This window comes from Babylonia areolata, chromosome 28, assembly GCF_041734735.1.
Source record: "Babylonia areolata isolate BAREFJ2019XMU chromosome 28, ASM4173473v1, whole genome shotgun sequence".
NCBI classification, from domain to species: Eukaryota; Metazoa; Mollusca; class Gastropoda; order Neogastropoda; family Buccinidae; genus Babylonia; species Babylonia areolata.
Window position 1 is genome coordinate 18,428,785 of NC_134903.1, and position 25,000 is coordinate 18,453,784.

General features: G+C 43.5%; 1 protein-coding gene across 1 annotated transcript in view; it reads left to right on the top strand.

Moving 5' to 3' along the window:
• LOC143301915 (kinesin-like protein unc-104) overlaps positions 1–25,000 on the top strand; it is a 174,959-nt gene that overhangs the window by 39,628 nt on the left and 110,331 nt on the right. The window contains exons 7-13 of the mRNA XM_076616358.1: positions 628–806; positions 3,057–3,168; positions 5,090–5,233; positions 7,322–7,336; positions 19,187–19,265; positions 20,204–20,282; positions 21,844–21,983. Of these exons, the coding sequence (XP_076472473.1) occupies positions 628–806; positions 3,057–3,168; positions 5,090–5,233; positions 7,322–7,336; positions 19,187–19,265; positions 20,204–20,282; positions 21,844–21,983 (748 nt within the window). The remainder of the gene's footprint in view (positions 1–627; positions 807–3,056; positions 3,169–5,089; positions 5,234–7,321; positions 7,337–19,186; positions 19,266–20,203; positions 20,283–21,843; positions 21,984–25,000) is intronic.

Here is a 25,000-nt window from a genome sequence, read left to right on the forward strand (position 1 = left end):
GGGGGAGACAGTGGGGGGAGGTGGAGAGAGACCAAGGGAGGAGAGAGAGGGAGTGAGGAGAGAGAGGAAGAGAGAGGGAGGGAGGAGAGAGAGATTGGACTTGATGCTCAGAGCAAAGGGGCGTGGGGGATGGGGGTGGGGGTAAAACTGTTTACTGGTAAGAAAAGAGAGAGAGGTGAGTGGGCAGGCCAAAGTTACCTTCTCTGTCTCCTTACCTATATCTGTCTCTGTCTCTCTGTCTTGTCTTTATGTATGTATGTATGCATGATATTAAACTGTTACATATATTTAACTCAACACTCTGCTACATGAGTTACTTGGAGATCTAGTCTGTGTGTTTGTGTGGGTGTGTGTACACTCTGTTATGAAACATGATAAACTATAATATCTTTTTATGTGTGCATACATGTATAAACACAGTCTTTGATGAAATATGTGCACTACATAAATAAAATTCCTACTCTGTGTGTGTGTGTATCTGTGTATGTGTGTGTGTGTGTGTGTGTGTCTTTGTGTGTGAATGTGAGTCTGTGTGTGTGTGTGTGTGTCTGTCTATGCCTGTGTATATCAATATATACAAGGATACACTGTGAAGAAACATGCCGCATTCACATTGCCCCACGACAGGTGAGCTACATGGAGATCTACTGCGAGCGGGTTCGAGACCTGCTGAACCCCAGCAACAAGAACAGCCTGCGTGTGAGGGAGCACCCTCTGCTGGGGCCCTACGTGGAGGACCTGTCCAAGCTGGCCGTGCAGTCCTTCTCTGACATCAATAATCTCATCGATGAGGGCAACAAGGCCAGGTGATTTGGGGGGCCGTTATGTTTCCGTTTTATCATGGGTGAAAAAGTTGTTGATGACACCAGGGAAAGTTTGATTTAAAAATTTTTTTTTTTAACTTGTTTGTTTGTTTGTTTGTTTGTATTTCTTTTTATCACAACAGATTTCTCTGTGTGAAATTCGGGCTGCTCTCCCCAGGGAGAGCGCGTCGCTATACTACAGCACCACCCTTTTTTTTTTTTTTCCGCATGCAGTTGTATTTGTTTTCCATTTCGAAGTGGATTTTTCTACAGAATTTTGCCAGGAACAACCCTTTTGTTGCCGTGGGTTCTTTTACGTGCGCTAAGTGCATACTGCACACAGGACCTCGGTTTATCGTCTCATCCGAATGACTAGCGTCCAGACCACGACTCAAGGTTTAGTGGAGGAGGAGAAAATATCGGCGGCTGAGCCGTGATTCGAACCAGCATGCTCAGATTCTCTCGCTTCCTAGGCGGATGCGTTACCTCTAGGCCATCACTCCACATGTTTTTATTCAGTTCAAAAGTACAAAGCAGTAAGTAGTCACGTATATGTAAGGGTGTAAGTGCATAAATGCATGGAGAGGAAACAATTCTTTGGAGCATTTCTTATACGAGTGGGACTCAATTACACTGCGATAGGTTGAGACATATAGACCAGTTGCATCACACAATTTAGGTTGAAAGTTTTGATAGATCTGTACTATTATTGTGAAACGGTGAAATGCCAATTGATGTGGCAGTACTTAACATAAAATTGCTCTTTGTTTCTAAGCATACACGACTTTTGAATGACAAATATTTGCTTTTGATGGTAAGCAAAAACATGATTTGGATTGTTGTGTATATCAGTGAAGGGCTGTCACCTCATTGAGGTAAGACAGAGCTTACAGGTCAGGATGTCAGTGGAGGGCTGTCACCTCACTGAGGTAAGACAGAGCTTACAGGTCTGGATGTCAGTGAAGGGCTGTCACCTCACTGAGGTAAGACAGAGCTTACAGGTCTGGATGTCAGTGGAGGGCTGTCACCTCACTGAGGTAAGACAGAGCTTACAGGTCTGGATGTCAGTGAAGGGCTGTCACCTCACTGAGGTAAGACAGAGCTTACAGGTCTGGATGTCAGTGGAGGGCTGTCACCTCACTGAGGTAAGACAGAGCTTACAGGTCTGGATGTCAGTGGAGGGCTGTCACCTCACTGAGGTAAGACAGAGCTTACAGGTCTGGATGTCAGTGGAGGGCTGTCACCTCACTGAGGTAAGACAGAGCTTACGGGTCAGGATGTCAGTGAAGGGCTGTCACCTCACTGAAGTAAGACAGAGCTTACAGGTCAGGATGTCAGTGCAGGGCTGTCACCTCACTGAGGGAAGAACTTACAGGTCAGGATGTCAGTGAAGGGCTGTCACCTCACTGAGGGAAGAACTTACAGGTCAGGATGTCCGTCACAATTCCATACTTGACTTCTTCACTCTTGGTGGTGCATTACTTTTGACTTCAAATCAGTTACACCACTTTTAACTCACTCAGTACGGCCAGTCCTCTCTTCTCCTCTACACAGACCCCTCGGATGTCCAGTGGGTGTCTGAATGACCCAAGCTTTAGCTTCCGTCATCAGAATTGTGGTATTCTTTGTCAACATTGACCTCTTCAGTATAAGAGCCTTCCGCTTGCAATATTTTGATGATGGTAATTGGGCTGAAATGCTGTTAACGTCGTCTCTTTCACCGTTCGTATGGAGAGAGTTAAGGTTCATGGCTCACAGATCTCATTTCATCAAGGTACAGCAGTTTCAAAATCCCTCTCAGCACAGCCAGAATTGCAGTCTGCATAGCCCTCCCTGCACTGGAAGTTTTAGCAGTCATTTGTAGATGGTTTAATAACTAAAAGAATGACAGTTAACATTTATCATTCACAAATCCTGCCTGACCTGTCAGTGCTTACAGTGATAATTCTAAAATGTCATTGTCTGGATCGAAAGACTGTATACATCTCAGAGCACTCTCTTTAGCATTTATAGAGTATTGAAACATAATTATCTATAATCATGAACAAAACTTGCAAAGAAAAAAAAAGCTTAAATTGCAACTGAAATGTAAGTAAACCCTAAAATTTGTCAAGAGAAATCTCGCTTCCACACTCAGTTTGGAAGTCATAAAGCAGTTTGATGAATCAGAATTGAGTGCTCAGACATAGGACTGAATGATTTAAGGGACTAAGGTGGGGTTTTTTTTGTTTTGTTTTTTTCTCCGGTGTTCAGAACGGTGGCGGCCACGAACATGAACGAGACCAGCAGTCGTTCTCATGCCGTCTTCACCATCATCTTCACCCAGAAAAAGTACGACCTGGAGACAAAGATGGTGGGCGAAAAGGTCAGTGTTGGTTTCTTCTGTTTGTTGTTTTGGTCTGTTTTGAGATGTTTGAGTTTCTGAGCAAATTGTGTATATAATTATATGAATGATGATTTGTTAGTATAAGGGTGTAACCTTGTTCTTTTTGTCAGTAACATCTTTTCACTTTGATGTTAGATGACGACGGGTGCAATAGCCGAGTGGTTAAAGCGTTGGACTGTCAATCTGAGAATCACGGTGACGGCGCCTGGTGGGTAAAGGGTGGAGATTTTTCCGATCTCCCAGGTCAACATATGTGCAGACCTGCTAGTGCCTGAACCCCCTTCGTGTGTATATGCAAGCAGAAGATCAAATACGCACGTTAAAGATCCTGTAATCCATGTCAGCGTTCGGTGGGTTATGGAAACAAGAACATACCCAGCATGCACACCCCCGAAAACGGAGTATGGCTGCCTACATGGCGGGGTAAAAACGGTCATACACGTTAGAGCCCACTCATGTGCATACGAGTGAACGTGGGAGTTGCAGCCCACGAACGCAGAAGAAGAAAAAGAAGATGTTAGACGAGAAGAGGAGCAGTAGTGGAGAGGGAAAAGAGTTGGGGTTTTTTTTTTGTTAGTTTTTGAATAAGGTTTGATTTGGTAGGCTGTTGTGTGTGTGGGTGGGTGGGTGGGGAGGGTGGGGGGTTGTTTGTTTGTGTGTGCGCACACATTTGTGTGTGTGTGTAGTTAGTAGTAGTAGTCTTCAGTTTAACTCACTCAGTACGGCCAGTCCTCTCTTCTCCTCTACACAGACCCCTCGGATGTCCAGTGGGTGTCTGAATGACCCAACCTTTAGCTTCCGTCGTAAGAATTGTGGTATTCTTTGTCAACATTCACCTCTTCAGTATAAGAGCCTTCCTCTTGCAATATTTTGATGATGGTAATTGGGGTGAAACGCTGTTAACGTAGTCTCTTTCGCCGTTCGTATGGAGAGAGTTAATGTCTTCCACTTTAAGTGATATTAGACGAAGAAAAAAAAAAGGGGCGGGGGGGGGGGGGGGGTGTGTGGGGGGGGGGGGGGCGGGGGGGCAGAGCGTGGTGGTGGGAACACAATTGGGCAGAGGGTGAAGAATGGTGTGTATGTGTGTGTGTGTGTGTGTGGTGGGGAAAGATACAGAGCATTGGAAAAAATAAAACATTAAAAGGGGGAGACATAGGCACAATAAAGAAGGAAACACTAACATCAAACAACTGTAACAACTATAACAAATGTCCTATTGGACTATGCAGCAAGCCTTCTGCAATAGCAGATAACATCTTGAATAAAGTTTGATAAAAACGATTTAAGACTCTGACATCCAAAGAGTATGTGTTTGCTAGAATTAGATTCTTCACATATGCGTTTAACATCTTTGCTGAACTTTGTTATAAAAGCGTTTAGCTTTATCCTGTTAGATAATGCCTGACTTTGCCTTAATCTGATTAAATTACTGAATGTATTTGTGTGAGTGTGTATGTGTGCGTGCGTGTCTGCTGTAGGAATGTCTTTTCTATGAAACACATGATAACTGCTCTGTGTATGTGTGTCCATGTGTGTGTGTGTGTGTGTTTATTTATGTGTGTGTATGTATGCATGCCTTTGTGCGTGCATGCATGCGTGTGCCTGTGTTTCCGTGCATGCTTGTGTGTGGGTGTTTGTGCCTGTGTGTATGTGTGTGCGTGCGTGTATGTGTGGGTATGCGTGCGTGCGTGTGTGTGTGTGTGTGTGTGTGTGTGTGTGTGCATGTGTGTGTGCGTGTGTGCGTGTGTGTGTGTGTGTGTCTGTGTCTGTGTGTGTGTGTGTGTGCGTGCATGCGTGTGTGTGTGTCTGTGTGTGTGTGTGTGTGTGTGCGCGCACATGTATATGTGTGCGTGCGTGTGTGTGTGTGTGTATGTGTGCATGTGTGTGTGTGTGTGTGCAGGTGAGCAAGATCAGCCTGGTGGACCTGGCGGGCAGTGAGAGAGCGGACTCCACAGGGGCCAAGGGCACTCGTCTGAAGGAGGGGGCCAACATCAACAAGTCCCTCACCACCCTGGGCAAAGTCATCTCCGCCCTCGCTGAGATGGTCAGTGTGTGTGTGTGTGGGGGTGGGAGGGGGGGGACTGGGAGAGATGGAGGGCGGGAGGGGGGAGGGTGCATGTGTGTGTGTGAAGGTGTGAGAGGGAGGGTGTGTGTGTGAGGGTGCGGGAGGGAGTGTGTGTGTGGGGGGGTCGGGGGGGGAGGGAGGGTGCATGTGTGTGTGTGAAGGTGTGGGAGTGAGGGTGTGTGTGTGAGGGTAGGGGAAGGAGGGTGTGTGTGTGTGGGAGGGTGGGGGAGAAGGGTGGGTGGGGGAGGAGGGTGTGTGTGTGTAGGAGGGTGGAGAGGGAGGGTGTGTGTGGGGGGGGGGAGGGAGGGTGCATGTGTGTGTGTGAAGGTGTGGGAGTAAGGGTGTGTGTGTGAGGGTAGGGGAAGGAGGGTGTGTGTGTGTGGGAGGGTGGGGGAGAAGGGTGGGTGGGGGAGGAGGGTGTGTGTGTGTAGGAGGGTGGGGAGGGAGGGTGTGTGTTGGGGGTGGGTGGGGGAAGAGGGGGGGGGGTGTGGGAGGGGGGGAAGGGGATGAGAGTGGGGGAGGAGGGTGGGGGAGGAGGGTGTGTGGGATGAGGTGGGGGAGGAGGGTGTGTGTGTGGGGTGGGTGGGGGAGGAGAGAGTGTGTGGGAGGGTGGGGAAGGGGGTGAGGGTGGGGGAGGAGGGTGTGTGTGGGGGGTGGGTGGGGGAGGAGAGAGAGTGTGTGGGGAGGTGGGGGAGGAGGGTGTGTGTGGGGGGTTGGTGGGGGAGGAGGGGTGTGGAAGGGGGAGGAGGGTGTGGGGTGGGTGGGGGAGGAGAGAGTGTCTGGGGAGGTTGGGGAGGAGGGTGTGTGTGGGGGGGGTATGGAAGGGGTAGGAGGGTGTGTGTGTGTGTAGGAGGGTGGGGGAGGAGGGTGTGTTTGGGGGGAGAAGGGGGAGGAGGGTGTGTGTGTGTGTAGGAGGGTGGGGGAGGAGGGTGTGGGGTGGGTGGGGGAGGGAGGGGGAGGAGGAGGGTGTGAGAGTTGGGGAGAGTGTTGGGGTGGTGGTGCATGGGTGGGCATGGGTTGTAAGTGCGTGAAGACGTGTGAGTGTTGGGTAGGCGGAGGGTAATGGGGCTGGTGTTTGTTATTTGCGGAGATGCCAACTGTTAGGACTTTGCCATAGTTTGTTACGCTCGTTCACAGTTTGTGTTCCGATGGTATGCAAATGTCAAAAATTGTTCCGGACAAGTTCATTTCCAACAACATAGCATGGTCACACGCTTTCCTGTCGTAACATTACCCAGACGCTATCTAGACCTATGGATCACGAGGCCAGGGCAAGTCACTACTAACCTTGGGTCTCAAGTGATTTTGCTCGTGTGCGTGTTAACATTGAAACAGCATTGAGTGGACCAGTCAGCTAGCTGAATCGTTTACCCGGACAAGAGAGACCATTGCTGAATCAAAGTTTTGTCTCAGGGAAACAGCGTCTGTGCCTGGTGGATTAAGTTGAAATGTACGTTTTGCTGATGGGGCTCAGAGTCCCCAAGTGTTCCTTCCAAATACCAAAATGTTCCTACCAAATTTCCTGACAGGGGGTTGGCATCTCTGTATTTGTTGATTAAGTATATTTCTTCCTGTTCTTATTCATTGCTATTATTTTATATATTTATTTATTTTTCTCTTTTGCTATTATTTTATGTGTTTATTTATTTTTCTTTTTTTCCTTTTATTGGAGGGTTGGGTGGGTTTTTTTGTTGTTGTTTTTTTGTCAGGATCGACCCCTAAATGATAATATGTATAATATACTTTTATATATATGATGTTTTTGGTCAACTATGATTTTTATTTATAACAAACGCTATCTCTTGTCATGAAACTTTCTTCAGCTGTGGTGATATATCAGAGTTTTTTAAAAACTATTTATGTTTTTATTAATCATAAATGCTATCTCTTGTCGTGAAACTTGTCTTCAGCTGTGTTGATATATCTGAATTTTTTTTTTTTAAACTGTTATTTTTTTATCTATTGCAAACGCTCTCTTGTAGTGAAATTTTCTTTAGCTTTGTTGCCATTCGTGGTAGCATGTTTGAGCTTGACTCTAAAGCAGCGCGGTGTTCGATTCCATTGCAGAGCGCAGAGACGAAAGTAAGCTGATTGGGTGGTTTGATCGATGTTGTCATGATGCATGCCGTGTGTGTTGTGAGATGGTTTGCGTTTTCTGTCTCGCTCAAGGACCAGCCTTCTCTCTGTCAGAGACTGTCCCTGTCAGTCATGATCTTTCCGTCTCCCTGTCTGTCAGATTATTACCCATCACTTTGTTGAAGGCGGGCGACGGGCGCAATAGCCGAGTGGTTAAAGCGTTGGACTGTCAATCTGAGGGTCCCGGTTTCGAATCACGGTGACGGCGCCTGGTGGGTAAAGGGTGGAGATTTTTCCGATCTCCCAGGTCAACATATGTGCAGACCTGCTAGTGCCTGAACCCCCTTCATGTGTATATGCAAGCAGAAGATCAAATACGCACGTTAAAGATCCTGTAATCCATGTCAGCGTTCGGTGGGTTATGGAAACAAGAACATACCCAGCATGCACACCCCCAAAAACAGAGTATGGCTGCCTACATGGCGGGGTAAAAACGGTCATACACGTAAAAGCCCACTCGTGTGCATACGAGTGAACACAGAAGAAGAAGAAGAAGGCGGATGAGGATAGACCTGTGTTAACAGCCTTTGGCGTAGGCTGGTCCTGAGACAGTATTAGTCTGTGACCTAGCTTTGGTCTTCTCTGTTATTGTTCTTGACTAATCTTCAGTCTTCTCTGTGTGTGTGTATGTGTGTGTGTGTGTGGGAGGGCGGGGGGTGGGCGGAGAGGGGGGTATTTTTTTTTTTGTTTTTTGATGTGTTGTTGTTGTTTTGTTTTGTACCTCAGTGGGTTGGCATGAGAAGATTTGACTTTAGACTCAGCTTTAGTTTCCTTTGCTACGGACCAGTTGTAAGCCCTCTTTGTTTCTTGACTTGTCTGTGGTAATTTTAATTGTACAGTTGTTTTTTTTTCCCCCTACATCCTAGCCTGCACTTTTCCTCTTTGCTACCAAGGGGAATAAAGTTTTTGTTATTCAAGAGCCTCCAGTCTTCTTTGGTATTTGTATTTATTTGTATTTGTATTTCATCATAACAGATTTCTCTCTGTGTGAAATTCGGGCTGCTCTCCACAGGGAGGGTGTGTCGCTACACTACAGTGCCAGACTTTTTTTTGTTGTATTTTTTCCTGCCTGCAGTTTTATTTGTTTTTCCTATCAAAGTGGATTTTTCTACAGAATTTTGCCAGGAGCAAGCCAAGGAAGCGAGAGAATCTGAGCGCGCTGGTTCGAATCATGGCTCAGCCGCCGATATTTTCTCCCCCTCCACTAGACCTTGAGTGGTGGTCTGAACGCTAGTCATTCGGATGAGACGATAAACTGAAGTCCCATGTGCTCTTAGCGCACGTAAAAGAACCCACAGCAACAAAAGGGTTGTTCCTGGCAAAATTCTATAGAAAAAATCCACTTTGATAGGAAAAACAAATAAAACTGCACGCAGTAAAAAAAATTAAAAAGGGTGGCGCTGTAGTATAGCAACGCGCTCTCCCTGGGGGAGAGCAGCCCGAATTTCACACAGAGGAATCTGTTGTGATAAAAAGAACTACAAATACAAATGCACACATTTCACTGAATGTTGCATGTTGAGATGTGATTGTCCGCCCCGTCCCGTCGCCCACTGGGAGACTTGTCTGAAAGTTCTTCCGTGTCGGAGTGAAGGTTTTGGATATTGTGCCGTGTCTGATTTTTTTGAGGTGATAATGATTTTGATAACACCATTCACGGGCAGTTGGACTTAACCAGTCTGCGGAAGCAGAAGAAGAAAAAGAAAGATTTGTTCTGTGTGTGTTTTCTTTTCTTCTTTTTTTTTTTTTTTATAATATATTTATTTTGCTTATGTAGACTGGAGATATGGGACTTGCTGTGGTTGTTTGAAAATGTTAGTGTCATAGTGAACTGTCTGTTTCTGTAAGATTGATGTTAACAGTAGTGTGAGAGTTGTAGCATGGTAGTAATGTGCTGGGTTTTTTTTCTTTGTGTTTGGTGTTTGGTAGTTTGAAGGTTTTTGTGTCAGCATGGTTTGGAGTAATAGTAGTAGTAGCACTAGTAGTAGGCCTCCTTCGGTCATGGCTGACCATGGATAGAGTATATCCGACCTAATATGGATGGATATAAGCCTGGGCAATGTAATACAAAAGACAGGCTGTTGCCCATGCAGCCTGTCCCCCCTCTCCACCTCGCTGACAGATCCAAAGGAACAGCAAGGCTGTTACGTTTTGTTGCCAACGCGCCCGCAGGAGCTGCCGGAAAGTGACAAAAGTTTGCCACCCAACCGCCTTAGGGGCCCCGCACCGGATTTACTGTCAGGGTTTACACCCTTAGCTAGGTGGCCGCAGGTAGCTCTCCAGAGCTGGCGCCCTTTGATGGGTCATTTATTTCCACCAGGGTGTCTGGCCACCGTCCTCACCATCCTCCTGAGAGGACTGGTGGGGGTGCTGGTTTAGTCGCCAGCAATTCGACCCTGTGACAGGCAGTACTGGGATCCAGGTTACCAGTAGCAGATATATCTATCTGACCTGACAGACTGGCTTGGAGTAGTTCCATATTATATGGATAATTGTTTTTTCAATTGTCTATTTTTCTTTCTTTTTTTTTTCTTTTTTTTTTTTCTTTTTTTTTTTTTTTTTTTGTAGTAGTGCTTTTTGACTCACTTGTGTAAACAAAGTGAGTCTATGTTTTAACCCGGTGTTCGGTTGTCTGTGTGTGTGTGTGTCCATGTGTCTGTGTGTCCGTGGTAAACTTTAACATTGACATTTTCTCTGCAAATACTTTGTCAGTTGACACCAAATTTGGCATAAAAATAGGAAAAATTCAGTTCTTTCCAGTCATCTTGTTTAAAACAGTATTGCACCTCTGGGATGGGCACAAAAAAATTAAAAAAAGAAGCCTAATTATATGCAAACTGCTTTTACTGTTATATTTATATTTTTTGTATTCTCTAAACTTGGCACTTTGACCTCTTATTCTGACACAACAACAAGAGGAGTCATTATTATCATTTTTTGTTCAAACAGGAACTTCTTTTGCTAAGCATGGAATTTTTATTTATTTTGCAAACGTTTTGGTGCAGATAGTAAAAAAGGGAAATTACTCTGTAATTAATGCTAGGGGACTTAATTTGTCACAAGTGAGTCTTGAAGGCCTTGTTTTCTATTCTTTTATTTTGAAGAAACACATTCAGGTTAAGCGGCCCAGGTCCTTGTCCAAGAACTTTAAAGTATTTCAAAAATCAGTCACTCCCACCAATGTAAGAGGTTGCTGTGTTGGTTTGTGAGTTTGATATTGGTTGTGTTTTTGTGTATGTGCGGAGAGTGTGTGTGTGTGTGTGTGTGTGTGTGTGTGTGTGTGTGCATGTGCATGTTAGAGAGTGGGGGGGGGGAAATTTGCATGTGTGTGTATTCATTGTGTTTGGTTCTTATTTTGTTTGATTACTGATTGTGTGACATTATGTTGGATGTGTGTGTGTGTGTGTGTGTGTGTGTGTGTGTGTGCATGTGCATGTTAGAGTGGGAGGGAAAATTTGCATGTGTGTGTATTCATTGTGTGTTTTGTTCTTATTTTGTTTGATTACTGATTGTGTGACATTATGTTGGATAAATACTGCCATGTTTTTTTTTGTTCAGGAGGTTGGTTGGTTCTTGTATTGTGGGTTTGTCTTTACCTGGCAAACCCAGCGGCATCATGGCAATGAATGATTAATTTTTTTTAAAGTGTTGTGGGTGTGCACCTGGGTGAGAATTTTGCAGTTGTGTGAGTGCAGGTTGTGTGTGTATGTGTGTGTGTATGTGTGTGTGTGTGTGTTTGCATTTTGCATGTGTATGTAAATGAGTTGTGTTAGTGTGTGGGTTGATGTGCAAAGATTTTGCTTCTGTATGTAAAGGAGAGTGTGTGTGTGTGTGTGTGTGTGTGTGTGTGTTGGGTGATTTGCTCCTTTGTGTGAGTGAATATGTGGGTGTGTGTCTGCCTGCGTGATTAGGGATGGATTCAAGTGTTTGTTTATGCGCATGCTTTTTGTTTTGTTTCGAATATCATCTTCATAATGATATTTTGCTTTTTTTTTTTTTTTTTTTTTTCTTAGGTTGAATTTTGATTTTCTGTCTTTTTATGTTTTTTTTTTTTCTCACCTTCGTAGTCCAAACAGGAGCAGCTTCAGAGTGCAGTATGTTTTTATCTTTCCTCTCTCTCTCTCTGACTCTCTCTCTCTCTGGGAATGGTGAACAACACTCACACTGCCTTTGATGAAAGCAATACACTTTTTTTTTTTTTTTTTTTTTTTTTTTTTTTTCGCTTTGTGTGTGTGTGTGATCCTATGTATGTGAGACGATGTCAAAACCATGATTTTTTTTTTTTTTTTTTTCTGTAATAAGACTGTCATGTCTTTCTTTTTTTTTTGCACAACAGACAGACTTAATGGTTAAAGGGCCTGTAGCTATTTTACAGCCATAGTGGCAGTGAATTCATATCCACCGTGTGTAGAACTTGGCATGGGAAGGCAGTGAATTCATATCCACCGTGTGTAGAACTTGGCATGGGAAGGCAGTGAATTCATATCCACCATGTCTAGAACTTGGCATGGGAAGGCAGTGAATTCATATCCACCGTGTGTAAGAACTTGGCATAGGAAGGCAGTGAATTCATATCCACCGTGTGTAGAACTTGGCATGGGAAGGCAGTGAGTTCATATCCACCGTGTCTAGAACTTGGCATGGGAAGGCAGTGAGTTCATATCCACCGTGTCTAGAACTTGGCATGGGAAGGCAGTGAGTTCATATCCACCGTGTCTAGAACTTGGCATGGGAAGGCAGTGAGTTCATATCCACCGTGTCTAGAACTTGGCATGGGAAGGCAGTGAGTTCATATCCACCGTGTCTAGAACTTGGCATGGGAAGGCAGTGAGTTCATATCCACCGTGTCTAGAACTTGGCATGGGAAGGCAGCGAATTCATATCCACCGTGTGTAGAACTTGGCATGGGAAGGCAGTGAATTCATATCCACCGTGTGTAGAACTTGGCATGGGAAGGCAGTGAATTCATATCCACCGTGTGTAGAACTTGGCATGGGAAGGCAGTGAATTCATATCGACGGGCGCAATAGCCGAGTGGTTAAAGCGTTGGACTGTCAATCTGAGAGTCCCGGGTTCGAATCACGGTGACGGCGCCTGGTGGGTAAAGGTTGGAGATTTTTCCGATCTCCCAGGTCAACATATGTGCAGACCTGCTTGTGCCTGAACCCCCTTTCGTGTGTATATGCAAGCAGAAGATCAAATACGCACGTTAAAGATCCTGTAATCCATGTCAGCGTTCGGTGGGTTATGGAAACAAGAACATACCCAGCATGCACACCCCCGAAAACGGAGTATGGCTGCCTACATGGCGGGGTAAAAACGGTCATACACGTAAAAGCCCACTTGTGTCTATACGAGTGAACGCAGAAGAAGAAGAAGATATCCACCATGTCTAGAACTTGGCATGGGAAGGCAGTGCCCAGTCCTCTCATTCAGCTGTTTTAACTTTCCCCAACTGAAGTCGGGTACTCATTTCACATGAAGATGGAGTGAGTGAAATCATGGCAAAGCACCTATCCTATGGACACAAAACCATGCGGAAAATAGTGCCTTTGATATTGTTTGTACGTAGTGCCTTTGATATTGTTTGTACGTAGTGCCTTTGATATTGTTTGTACGTAGTGCCTTTGATATTGTTTGTACATTGTTTTTATATGAACTTTCAAGGCAAGTGATAAGAAACTCTCTAGCGAGAGCTGGACAGCACAAGGTCTTCAGAGAAGAATATGCAAGTTATGCGAAGCGGGACTTGAATGTCAGTTTATCGTTGTCATGTTTTTGACAACGTCTCACATTCACTGAGTGTTGCCTGTCTCCCTCTCTGTCACTCTCCTCTCCCTCTCACCTTGTACAAAGTTCTCTTCTGTTATGTTTTTCTTCTTTCTGTTTCTCTGCTTTTTGTGTGTAGATATCTGACCAGAGAATGGTCTGCAGCAGTGATACGTATCTTTCCCTATTCATACAAAACTAACCAACCAGCCTTTTTTTTTTTTTTTTTTTTTTTTTTTTTTCCAATTAACCAGACGTCTTGGAATTTGCACTTAACAAATCTTGGGGGGGGGGGGGGGGGGGGGGGGAGTTGTGAGTGTGGTCTGCCCCCTAGTTTATCTGTGCCATGTTCTGGAAAGTCTGGGGGGGGGGGGGGGGGGTTACTAATATTGTTTTGTTCAAAGTTTTTGTTTCTCTTACATTTACCCCAAAAGTGGAAGTTTCAACTCCTTTGTGACTGACCGGTTTCAGTTTCAGTTTCAGTTTCTCAAGGAGGCAAATCCATATGTGCTACACCACATTCTCCTTGGGAGATGCCTGGCAACAGTATAACACACACACACACACACACACACACACACACACACACACACACACTATGTCAACCCTCAGAGTCGATTTCTTTTACATAATTTTGCCAGAGGACAATTCTTTTGTTGCCATGGGTTCTTTTTCAGTGTGCCAAGTGCATGCTGCACACAGGACCTCGGTTTATGGTCTCGTCCAGATAACTAGACGCTCAGTTTGATTTTTGCAGTCGAAGTTTGTGGAGAAAAATGGAGAGTGGGGTTCGAATCCAGACCCTCATGGACAGTGTACAGGCATATAAGTGTTTTAACCATTCAACCCACTTTGCTCCTTTGAGACCACCAAAATATTAATGTTAGGTTGAAACTTTTGATTCTGAGGAAAGAAAACGATGCACTAGTTGAATGATCCAGAATCCGGGATTGTTGACCAATGAATATTTACGACTTGTATCATTAGGTCGTGAATTGGGGGTTGGCATTGTTCAGACATGGTGATAGTAAAGCGTTTATTATAACCCCTGATCGTGCAGTCTCTCAAATGCCTGCATGTTTTGTGAAACAGTTGTTTGATGTGACCTTGGTTGGGGGGGTTGTGGGGGGTGGGGGGGGGGGGAAACCTTCAAAAAGAGAGCGAGACGACTTTGCAAAGATTCGTCAGCGTTCGGCTTTGTATGATTTGAGCACCACTTACAGCAAACTGCGTGCATGGCGCTATTTACAGGTCAGAGTGACTCCGCAGAATAAGAGCAGGAAGACAGAGACGGTGAAGGTATCCTATCTTGCATGACTGTGTGTGGGTGTTTGTGTGTCTGTGTTTGTGTGTGTTGTGTCAGTTTGTGCGTGTGTTTGTCTCTGTATGTACATCTGTGTGTTGTGTCGGTTTGTGTGTGTGTGTGTGTGTGTGTGTGTCTGTTTTTATGTGTATGTAGTGTGTGTGTGTGTGTGTATGTCTGTGTGTATGTTGTCTGTGTGTGTTTGTGTGTCTGTGTGTCCAAGTCTGTGTGTGCATGCATGAATAGTGATTTATCACACAAACAGCAAGGACAGCAGTTTCAGTGTGCCATGGAGCAACGGGACACACATTTCGACCATCACTTGAAAATGACAACAGTTCATCAGTCAGTTCACTGCACAAAATGACAGCAGTTCATCAGTCAGTTCACTGCACAAAATGACAGAAGTTCATCAGTCAGTTCACTGCACAAAGTGACAACAGTTCATCAGTCAGTTCACTGCACAAAGTGACAACAGTTCATCAGTCAGTTCACTGCACAAAGTGACAACAGTTCATCAGTCAGTTCACTGCACAAAGTGACAACAGTTCATCAGTCAGTTCACTGCACAAAATGACAACAGTTCATCAGTCAGTTCACTGCACAAAATGACAACAGTTCATCAGTCAGTTCACTGCACAAAATGACAACAGTTCATCAGTTCACTGCACAAAATGACAACAGTTCATCAGTCAGTTCACTGCACAAAATGACAACAGTTCATCAGTCAGTTCACTGCACAAAATGACAACAGTTCATCAGTCAGTTCACAAAATGACAACAGTTCATCAGTTCACTGCACAAAATGACAACAGTTCATCAGTCAGTTCACAAAATGACAACAGTTAATCAGTTCACTGCACAAAATGACAACAGTTCATCGGTCAGTTCACAAAATGACAACAGTTAATCAGTTCACTGCACAAATTGACAACAGTTCATCAGTCAGTTCACTGCACAAATTGACAACAGTTCATCAGTCAGTTCACTGCACAAAATGCCCAGGAAAGAGTGCTGGGAAGAAAAGGGGCAGACTTTGAGAGTTGGGGGGTAAAAAAATAACATGTTAAACAGAAAGTTATAAAGAGAAAGCTTTAAAAGGTGTTGACATTTATTTATCTCTCTCTCCTCTCCCCCCCCTCACCCCCCCCCCCCCCCTCTCTCTCTCTATCTGCCTCTCTGTCACCCCCCCCCCCCCCCCCCCAAAAAAAAAAAAAAAAGTTTAAAAAAAGTTTTAATAGGTGTTGACATTCATTTCCTTCTATCTTTCTCTCTCTCTCCCTGTCTGCCTGTGTGTCTTGTTCAGCACAGTGATGCATTTGGGCCTGCCTGTTACGAAGAAACACTAACTGCTCATGTACATGTGAATCCTATTTCTTTCCCCACCATCACAACCTGTGCCCCCCTCCCTCCACCCCCCACTCCCTCTCCTTCTCACCTTTCTCCCTCCCTCCCTCCCCCCCCCCCCCCCCTACCCCACTGCACTGAGATCCTCATGTAGTCTTGTTCACTTTTCATTCGTATTCTCACTCTCAGTGTCAGAATGGACTGGAAAAGTGAATGAATTTTGAAAGGGAGTGAGGTTCGAATCACGGTGACGGCGCCTGGTGGGTAAAGGGTGGAGATTTTTTCCGATCTCCCAGGTCAACATATGTGCAGACCTGCCAGTGCCTGAACCCCCTTCGTGTGTATACGCAAGCATAAGATCAAATATGCACGTTAAAGATCCTGTAATCCATGTCAGCGTTTGGTGGGTTATGGAAACAGGAACATACCCAGCATGCACACCCCAGAAAGCGGAGTATGGCTGCCTGCATGGCGGGGTAAAAACGGTCATGCACGTAAAAAGCCCACTCGCATATACGAGTGAACGTGGGAGTTGAAGCCCACGAACGCAGAAGAAGAAGAAGAAGAAAGGGAATGAAATTCTGAAAAGACCTGTATAAACCCCAGAGGCCAAGCATCTCCCATGTCTGTATATATGTTTGTTCTTTGCACCTTTTGTTGTTTTTTTACCTGGCTCCAAATAATAATTCTACATTCACATCAGAGAGCTGAAGATTGCATTCAGTGTTGTTTGTCCGTTTGAACTCTTTTAACAATTTTGTATGTTGAAACTGGCAATTGTTCTAACCAGAGGCTTTTTATTATTATTATTATTATTATTGTAACGTTGTTATTATTGTTGTTATTCCATTCTTATATTTCTTTTCTGGTTGTTGATAAATGGTGGTAAAACGGTGAATTGTTTTCTGGTCATTTAAGAAACGGAAATAAAATTTATAAACCTGTTATTAATTTTACAGGGGGTATAACTTTCAGCTCCTGATTTTTTATTTCAGCCCATTGACTGTTCCTGTTTCAACTCTTCCCTTTCTCTATCTTAAAGATAATAATAATAATAATAACAAGAGAGGCAAGGCCTTCAAGACTCACTTGTGATATACTGAAGAAAAAAAATCCAAGCTTTTTATGTATTGTGTATAATTTCAAAATGTAATGTTTAAGATGAGAAAGATCAGTTTAAAGCGAATTAAGTCCCCTAGCATTAATTACAGAGTAATTTCCCTTTTTTACTATCTGCACCAAAACGTTTGCAAAATAAATAAAACTTCCATGCTTAGCAAAAGAAGTTCCTGTTTGAACAAAAAATGATAATAATGACTCCTCTTGTTGTGTCAGAATAAGAGGTCAACGTGCCAAGTTTAGAGAATACAAAAAATATAAATATAACAGTAAAAGCAGTTTGCATATAATTAGGCTTCTTTTTTTATTTTTTTGTGCCCATCCCAGAGGTTCAATATTGTTTTAAACAAGATGACTGGAAAGAACTGAATTTTTCCTATTTTTATGCCAAATTTGGTGTCAGCTGACAAAGTATTTGCAGAGAAAATGTCAGTGTTAAAGTTTACCACGGACACACAGACACACGGACACACACACACACACACACACAGACAACCGAACACCGGGTTAAAACATAGACTCACTTTGTTTACACAAGTGAGTCAATAAAATGTGTACACCAGGTACAGAGTCTGAAGATGTTCTTGGATTGAAGCGTTTTGTATAAGGATTCAGTTACCACCCAAGCCTTTTTTGACTCACTTGTGTAAACAAAGTGAGTCTTTGTTTTAACCCTGTGTTCGGTTGTCTGTGTGTGTGTGTCTGTGTGTCCGTGGTAAACTTTAACATTGACATTTTCTCTGCAACTACTTTGTCAGTTGACACCAAATTTGGCATAAAAATAGGAAAAATTCAGTTCTTTCCAGTCATTTTGTTTAAAACAATATTGCACCTCTGGGATGGGCACAAAAAAATCAAAAATGAAGCCTAATTATATGCAAACTGCATTTACTGTTATATTTATATTTTTTGTATTATCTAAACTTGGCACTTTGATCTGATATTCTGACCCAACAACAAGAGCAGTCATTATTATAATTTTTTGTTCAGACAGGAACTTCTTTTGCTAAGCATGGAAGTTTTATTTATTTTTGCAAACGTTTTGGTGCAGATAGTAAAAGAAAAAGGGGGGGAAATTACTCTGTAATTAATGCTAGGGGACTTCATTCGAATCTGGTTAGGACTTTTTTTTTTTTTTTTCTTTTTTAACGCGAAGCTTTATAATAACAAATACAGAACACATTTTATTAGATTTTTTAAATATTTTTTTTAAGTGTATCACAAGCGAGTCTTGAAGGCCTTGCCTCTCTTGTTATTCTTGTTGTTGAAGTTTGGGGAACTTGACCAAAATCTGTGTGGTCTGAAAGTGATACCCCTTTGTCTCCACCCCTCACCTGCATCTGTCAGCCTGGCGCTGACAAAGAGTCGGAACATGTTCTTTGATCAAAACAGTTTGTGTTGGGACAAAGTGCCACAACTTTTATTCTGGTTTCTAGACACACAAGTTAGCTAGAAAGTAAACGCTAAAATTGTTTTGTGTTGGGACAAAGTGCCATAACTTTTGTTCTTGTTTTTAGAGACGCAAATTAGCTAGAAAGTAAACCCTAAAATTGTTGTTTCTCTCTCTCTCTCTCTCTCTCTCTCTCTCTCTCTCTCTGTCTGTCTCACAGTCTGTCTGTCGGTCTGTCTCTCTCTCTCTGTCTTTTGGCAGTAGCAACCTGTATTGTTTGTCAGAAGCCCTCGTAAAGAGCTTAGTCACTGGTTTATAGGGATTTGTTTTTTGAGTTTGGTTTGATCATGTCCACAATATGGTTGGTTATTTCAGTATTTGTAATTAACGATATGGAAGGTTGCCTCACTGCGAATGTGTTTATTGAAACTGGTCATGATTTTTTTTTTTTTTTTTTTTTTTTTAATATTTTTTTTACATGTTTTCCTATGCTTTTCATTTCTTTTTGGTTTTACTTTTGCCTCACTGTGTTAAAAGTGATGATTTTGATTTGCACTGATTATAGTAATGCTTTGTTTGGTTGCCCTTTTTTTTTATGCATATTGTGTCAGTTTATGCTGTTTTATTCATTGACAATTTGGCATGTGAGAATTGTGCGTTTGCCTGATTTATTTTTGAATGCTGGATGGATGTAAAGTAATGGGTGATATTATGCTGTGGTATGTGTTATGGTTTGGATTGTGTTCAGGGGTACAGGAATAAAATGTGAATACAGGCATGTACGTACACACACACACACACACACACACACACACGCACGCACACAGAGGCACAGTTTCACGCTACATGTTTGTGTGTGTGATGCCAGGCTCACAAGAGGAAGAAGAAAGCAGAGTTCATCCCTTACAGAGACTCCGTTCTCACCTGGCTTCTACGTGAAAACCTGGGTGAGTCTCACCTCTTGGGTCAGTTTCAGCTTTGATGATATCTTTGAAACTGAAGCTGTCATGTTTGATTTTATTTGTGTTCAGGTTATAAACATTTTTTATAATAATGATGACAATAATAATAATAATAATAATGATCATGATACTACTGCTACCACTACTGGTCCTGCTGCTGCTGCTCCTCCTCCTACTACTACTACTACTACTACTACTACTGCTGCTGCTGCTACTGATACTACTTACACAGTTATATTTGAGTTCCGACTATAAACAATGATAATAATGATAATGCTAATAAAATGAAGAAGAAGAAGAAAAATAATAAATAAATGAATGAGTAGATGAACAGATAGATAATGAATAAATAGGTAAATGAATTAGTGACGAAATGAATGAATAAATGAATCACCACAGCTGCTACTAGTACTTAGTATAGTTGGAACTCAAATTTAACTGTGTAAGTAGTATCAGTATTAGTAGTAGTAGTAGTAGGAGCAGCAGCAGCAGCAGCAGCAGGACCAGTGGTGGTAGCAGTAGTAGCAACAGTAGTTTTTATTATGATCATCATCATCATGATGTGTGTGTGTGTGTGTGTGTGTGTGTGTGTGTGCGTGCGTGTGTGTGTGTGTGGTTGTTGTTTTTGTTTTGATTTATGCATATTTTTTTCCCCTCTGTTGTGTATCTCTACTAACACCATGCTTTCATTTCATTTAAATATTGTGTAGTGTAGACCCTATTCAGGGCAGGGACTGGATGTAAAAAAGCACACCAGTGCTTATCTATTATCCTCGAAATAAAGAATTTGTCTTGTCTTGTCTTGTCTTGTCAGCTGCAACAACAACAACTACTTCTACTACTACTACTACTACTACTACTGTGACTATGACCACTACTACTACTAACCAGCCTCACCCCCCTGCCCTGTGTGCTGTGTGCAGGAGGTAACTCCAAGACAGCCATGGTGGCTGCTCTCAGTCCTGCGGACATCAACTACGACGAGACCCTCAGCACCCTCAGGTGAAATGCAGCAGGTTCTTCTTCTGCGTTCACTCGTATGCACACGAGTGGGCTTTTATGTGTATGACCGTTTTTACCCCGCCATGTAGGCAGCCATACTCCGTTTTTCGGGGGGTGCGCATGCTGGGTATGTTCTTGTTTCCATAACCCACCGAACGCTGACATGGATTACAGGATCTTTAACGCGCGTATTTGATCTTCTGCTTGCATATACGCACGAAGGGGGTACAGGCACTAGCAGGTCTGCACATATGTTGACCTGGGAGATCGTAAAAATCTCCACCCTTTACCCACCAGGCGCCGTCACCGTGATTCGAACCCGGGACCCTCAGATTGACAGTCCAACGCTTTAACCACTTGGCTGTTGCGCCCGTCCGAATGCAGCAACAACTCTTGGGGGGGGGGGGGGGGGGGGTCTGAGAAGGGCATGTTTTTGGGCGGGTGCATGTGTGAAAACATATTTATCGTGTCTTGTTGAATGAGGAAAACAAGCGTTTAATGAATATGCAGATCAGGCCAAGCACGTCGTGAATAAAACTTGATTTATTTCTGTTTATGGAGGGTTACGAGTTGTGTTTGACAGGTACACAGGAGGAGGAATTTGTTTGGGCAGTGTCCGCTCACATGTACTGGTGATTGTGATTAAACATCTGGTTAAAGTATTAACACTTTTCTCATTTCAATATTATCTGGGTTTTTGGGGGGGTTTTTTTGTTTAAAAAAAAAAAAAAAATTTTAATGAGTAAAGGGTAACAAAGATGGGGCCAAACAGATCATAAATAAAGCTGATTTATTGCAGTTCATGGAGTGTTGTGGTTGATGTAGAACAGACACGCAGATCAGGACAAGTAGATCGTCAGTCAAGCTGAATCTCGGCTGTTTATGAAGCGTTGTTCATGTTTTACAGATGTGCAGATCAGACCAAACACATCATGAATTGAAATGGTTCTTTCCTGTTTATCAAGCATTATTGTTGATGTTGAACAGATGCAGACCGTGCCAAACAGATCATAAATAAAACTGAATATACTGCCATTCTTCATGTATTGTTGTTCATATTTGACAGATTCACAGGTTAAACAGTCCGTAAATTTAGAGCAGTTAATGAGTTCTAAAAAAGCTGATCTCTGTTCTTTGAGCATTGTTGTTGATGTGTAACAATCTTTTGGTGTCATATACTGTACCATGTCAAACTGATGCAGACCAAATGGGAGGGCCGAGAACTGGAACACCTTGTCCCAGAGCAAAGCCATAGGCCTAGTTTGCATCAGTTTGACGTGGTAAGTATATGTATCACCAAACATGGAGTACAATACAAACTCCTCCTGTATATCACAGATTGGGCCAAGCAGATTCTTAATTCAGCTGATTTATTCCTGCACATCAGTTGTTGATGTTGATATTGAATAGATAACGCAGATCGAACCAAGCACATTCTAATTCAGCTGGTTCAGTCCTGCACGTCAGTTGATGTTGAACAGATACGCAGATCTAGCCAAGCAGACTTTTCATTCAGCTGATTCATTCCTGTACATCAGTTGTTGATGTTGATGCTGAACAGATACGCGGATCGAGCCAAGCAGATCGTGTGCAAGGCGGTGGTGAACGAGGATCCCAACGCCCGTCTGATCCGTGAACTGAAGGAGGAGGTGACGCGCCTCAAGGAACTGCTGGCTCTGGAGGGCATCGAGGTTGGAGAAGGTACTGCCCTAGGCACCCAGGGAAAATCCGATCCCCAACAGAGACTAGGAAAGACAGGATCGACTTAGAGGTAGAGAAAAACGAACGAATCGAGGGGACCGAGTCAAATCGAGTACACAGAATGTAAGAATACAATACAGACAAGCCGCATGCAGCAAAATAAGGCCAAATGAATACGCTTAATAGCCAAAAAAAAGCGTTAGACGAGACAGGGTGTAAACCTGACAAGATGGTGTGGAGAGCCTTGGCCAAAGGAATGATTCAGAGCTTATAGCTTTTAGAGGCGTTTGGCTAAGAGCGGACCAGGCAAGACGGCTCGTCTTTTCACTGTTAGCCGCGCGAAATTTGGCCAAGCAGAGCAAACCGGTAGGCCTAGTTTGCATCAGTTTGACATGGTAAGTATATGTATCACCAAACAGGGAGTATAATACAAACTCCTCCTCTCTGTGACGTTTCAGTTTCAGTTTCAGTTTCTCAAGGGGGCGTCACCGAGTTGGGACAAATCCATATACGGTGCACCACATCTGCTCGGCAGAGGCCTGACAGCAGCATAACCTGACGTGCTTGTCAGGCCCTGAGTGCTTGCTTATATATCTGTGTACAACAAGCTCCCTGATAACCTCCGTCATTCTGATTCCCTCGCATCCTTTAAATCTCGTCTCAAAACTTACCTTAAGAACAGGCGAGCCCTCCACCTTGTCACGCTGTTCTGCACTAGTTGGGTCACGGTTAAGTATGTGTAATTAAAAGGAAATTTTCTATCTAAAATTACGTTTAAATAACATACTTACCGTGACCCAAATTTAAGACCCTCCCATCCTCCCCGCTTCCTGTTCTCCCTGCTCGCTGCGCTGGTGATGGCATATTGCCGTCAAAAGAGGGCGATAACCAGCGGGACAAAGGGGAGGTTACCTACTTCCGGGAGGTTATCGGCCGTAGTTTCGTTTTCTCCGCATAGGCGGATAGTAGTTTGCACAGGACAGGAATGTCAGACCCCTGCCGGAGTCTGTACTAGTTGGGTCACGGTAAGTATGTTATTTAAACGTAATTTTAGATAGAAAATTTCCTTTTTCCCTCAGCAATAAGTTCAGTTGTGGCAGGTCCACTTCCTTTGTGTTAGCTGTGCTTGACTATGTGTGTATATATACGTATGTGTACATAACTACATGCATGTATATGAATGTGTATTGTGTGTCTGCGTGTGTTTATGTAAGTTTGTGCTTGTCTATGTGTGCGTATGTGTTAGGGTAGATAAACATGTATGTTAAAATGTATGTATGCAGTGTGTGTGTGTGTGTGTGTGTGTGTGTGTAATCACATTTTGGTTTGTGTGCGTAACATAGATGTAATGTTTTATGTTAACAAAAGCGTTTTTGTAAAGCACCTAGAGCAGATTTCTGGATAGTGTGCTATATAAGTATCCATTATTATTATTACCTATCAGAGTGGATTTCTTTTGACATAATTTTGCCAGAGGACAACACTCTCGTTGCCATGAGTTCTTTTCCAGTGCACTAAGTGCGTGCTGCACATGGGACCTTGGGTTATTGTCTCATCTGAAAGAGTAGACGCTCCGTTTTTAATTTTACAGTCAAACTTGGGAGAAAGGGCGAGAGCAGGATTCTTCTTCTTCTTCTGTGTTCGTGGGCTGCAACTCCCACGTTCACTCATATATGCGCGAGTGGGCTTTTACGTGTATGACCGTTTTTAACCCGCCATGTAGGCAGCCATACTCCGCTTTCGGGGGTGTGCATGCTGGGTAGGTTCTTGTTTCCATAACCCACCGATGGATTACAGGATCTTTAACGTGTGTATTTGATCTTCTGCTTGCGTATACACATGAAGGGGGTTCAGGCACTAGCAGGTTTGCACATATGTTGACCTGGGAGATCGAAAAAATCTCCACCCTTTACCCACCAGGCGCCGTCACCGTGATTTGAACCCGGGACCCTCAGATTGAAAGTCCAACGCTTTAACCACTCGGCTATTGCGTCCGTCGAGAGCAGGATTCGAACCCACGCCCTCACAGACCCTCTGTATTGGCAGCTGAGCGTCTAAACCATTCTGCCACCTTCCTCCTCATCATCTCTGATGATCATGGTGATGATGATATTATTATTATTAATTATATCCACATGTGTATAGCACGCTTTCTCTCTATTCACTCAGGGCACTTTACATGAAAGAAAAATTATGAATGATATGGATACTTGTATATAGCGCCTATCCTCAGTTGGAGACCAAGATCCAAGCACTTTACAAACTCAGGGTCAGGTTGCCTACCTGGGTAGAGTCGACTGACAGCAAATATTGGGTGCTCATCATTTGTTTCCATTGTCATTCAGATTTCAGGCACACACACTTGCACACTCAGACAGATACGTATCATTTTACGTGTTTGAACGTTTTGTTTATTTACCCTGCCAGTTAAAAAGTTAAAAATTAGATTGATGACACTCTCTCTGTCTCTCCTCCCTCCTCCCTCCACTCTCTCATTCCTCATACATGCAGTGTGAGTTAGCAGGTGTAGGGTGGTATTAATAATGATAGTATTTATACAGCGCTGAATCTTGTGCAGAGACAAATCTAATCGCATTCACACCAGTCACTTACACGCATGCATAACTCTAAAACTGAAGAAACTGAAGACAAGGAAGAGACAGGGGAGGGAGGTTATCTTGTGAAGAGGTGGGTTTTAAGGCCAGGCTTGAAAGAGCTGAGTGCGGACGAAGCGAAAGAGGAAGTTCATTCCAAATACAAGGTCCAGAGACAGAGAAAGAACGGCGTCCAACAGTGGCGTGTTTGAATCTGGGTATGCGTAAAAAGAGGGGATCCGAAGCCGACCGTAGAGAGCGAGACTGAGTGTAGAGGTGAAGGCAGCCACAAAGATAGGAACGGGCAGATTTGTGAATACATTTATAACATAGAGTGCTGATCTTATACTTTATTCTGTGTGAGACAGGGAGCCAGTGGAGATGTTGCAAAATAGGAGTGATGTGCTCAGATCTTTTCTTTCT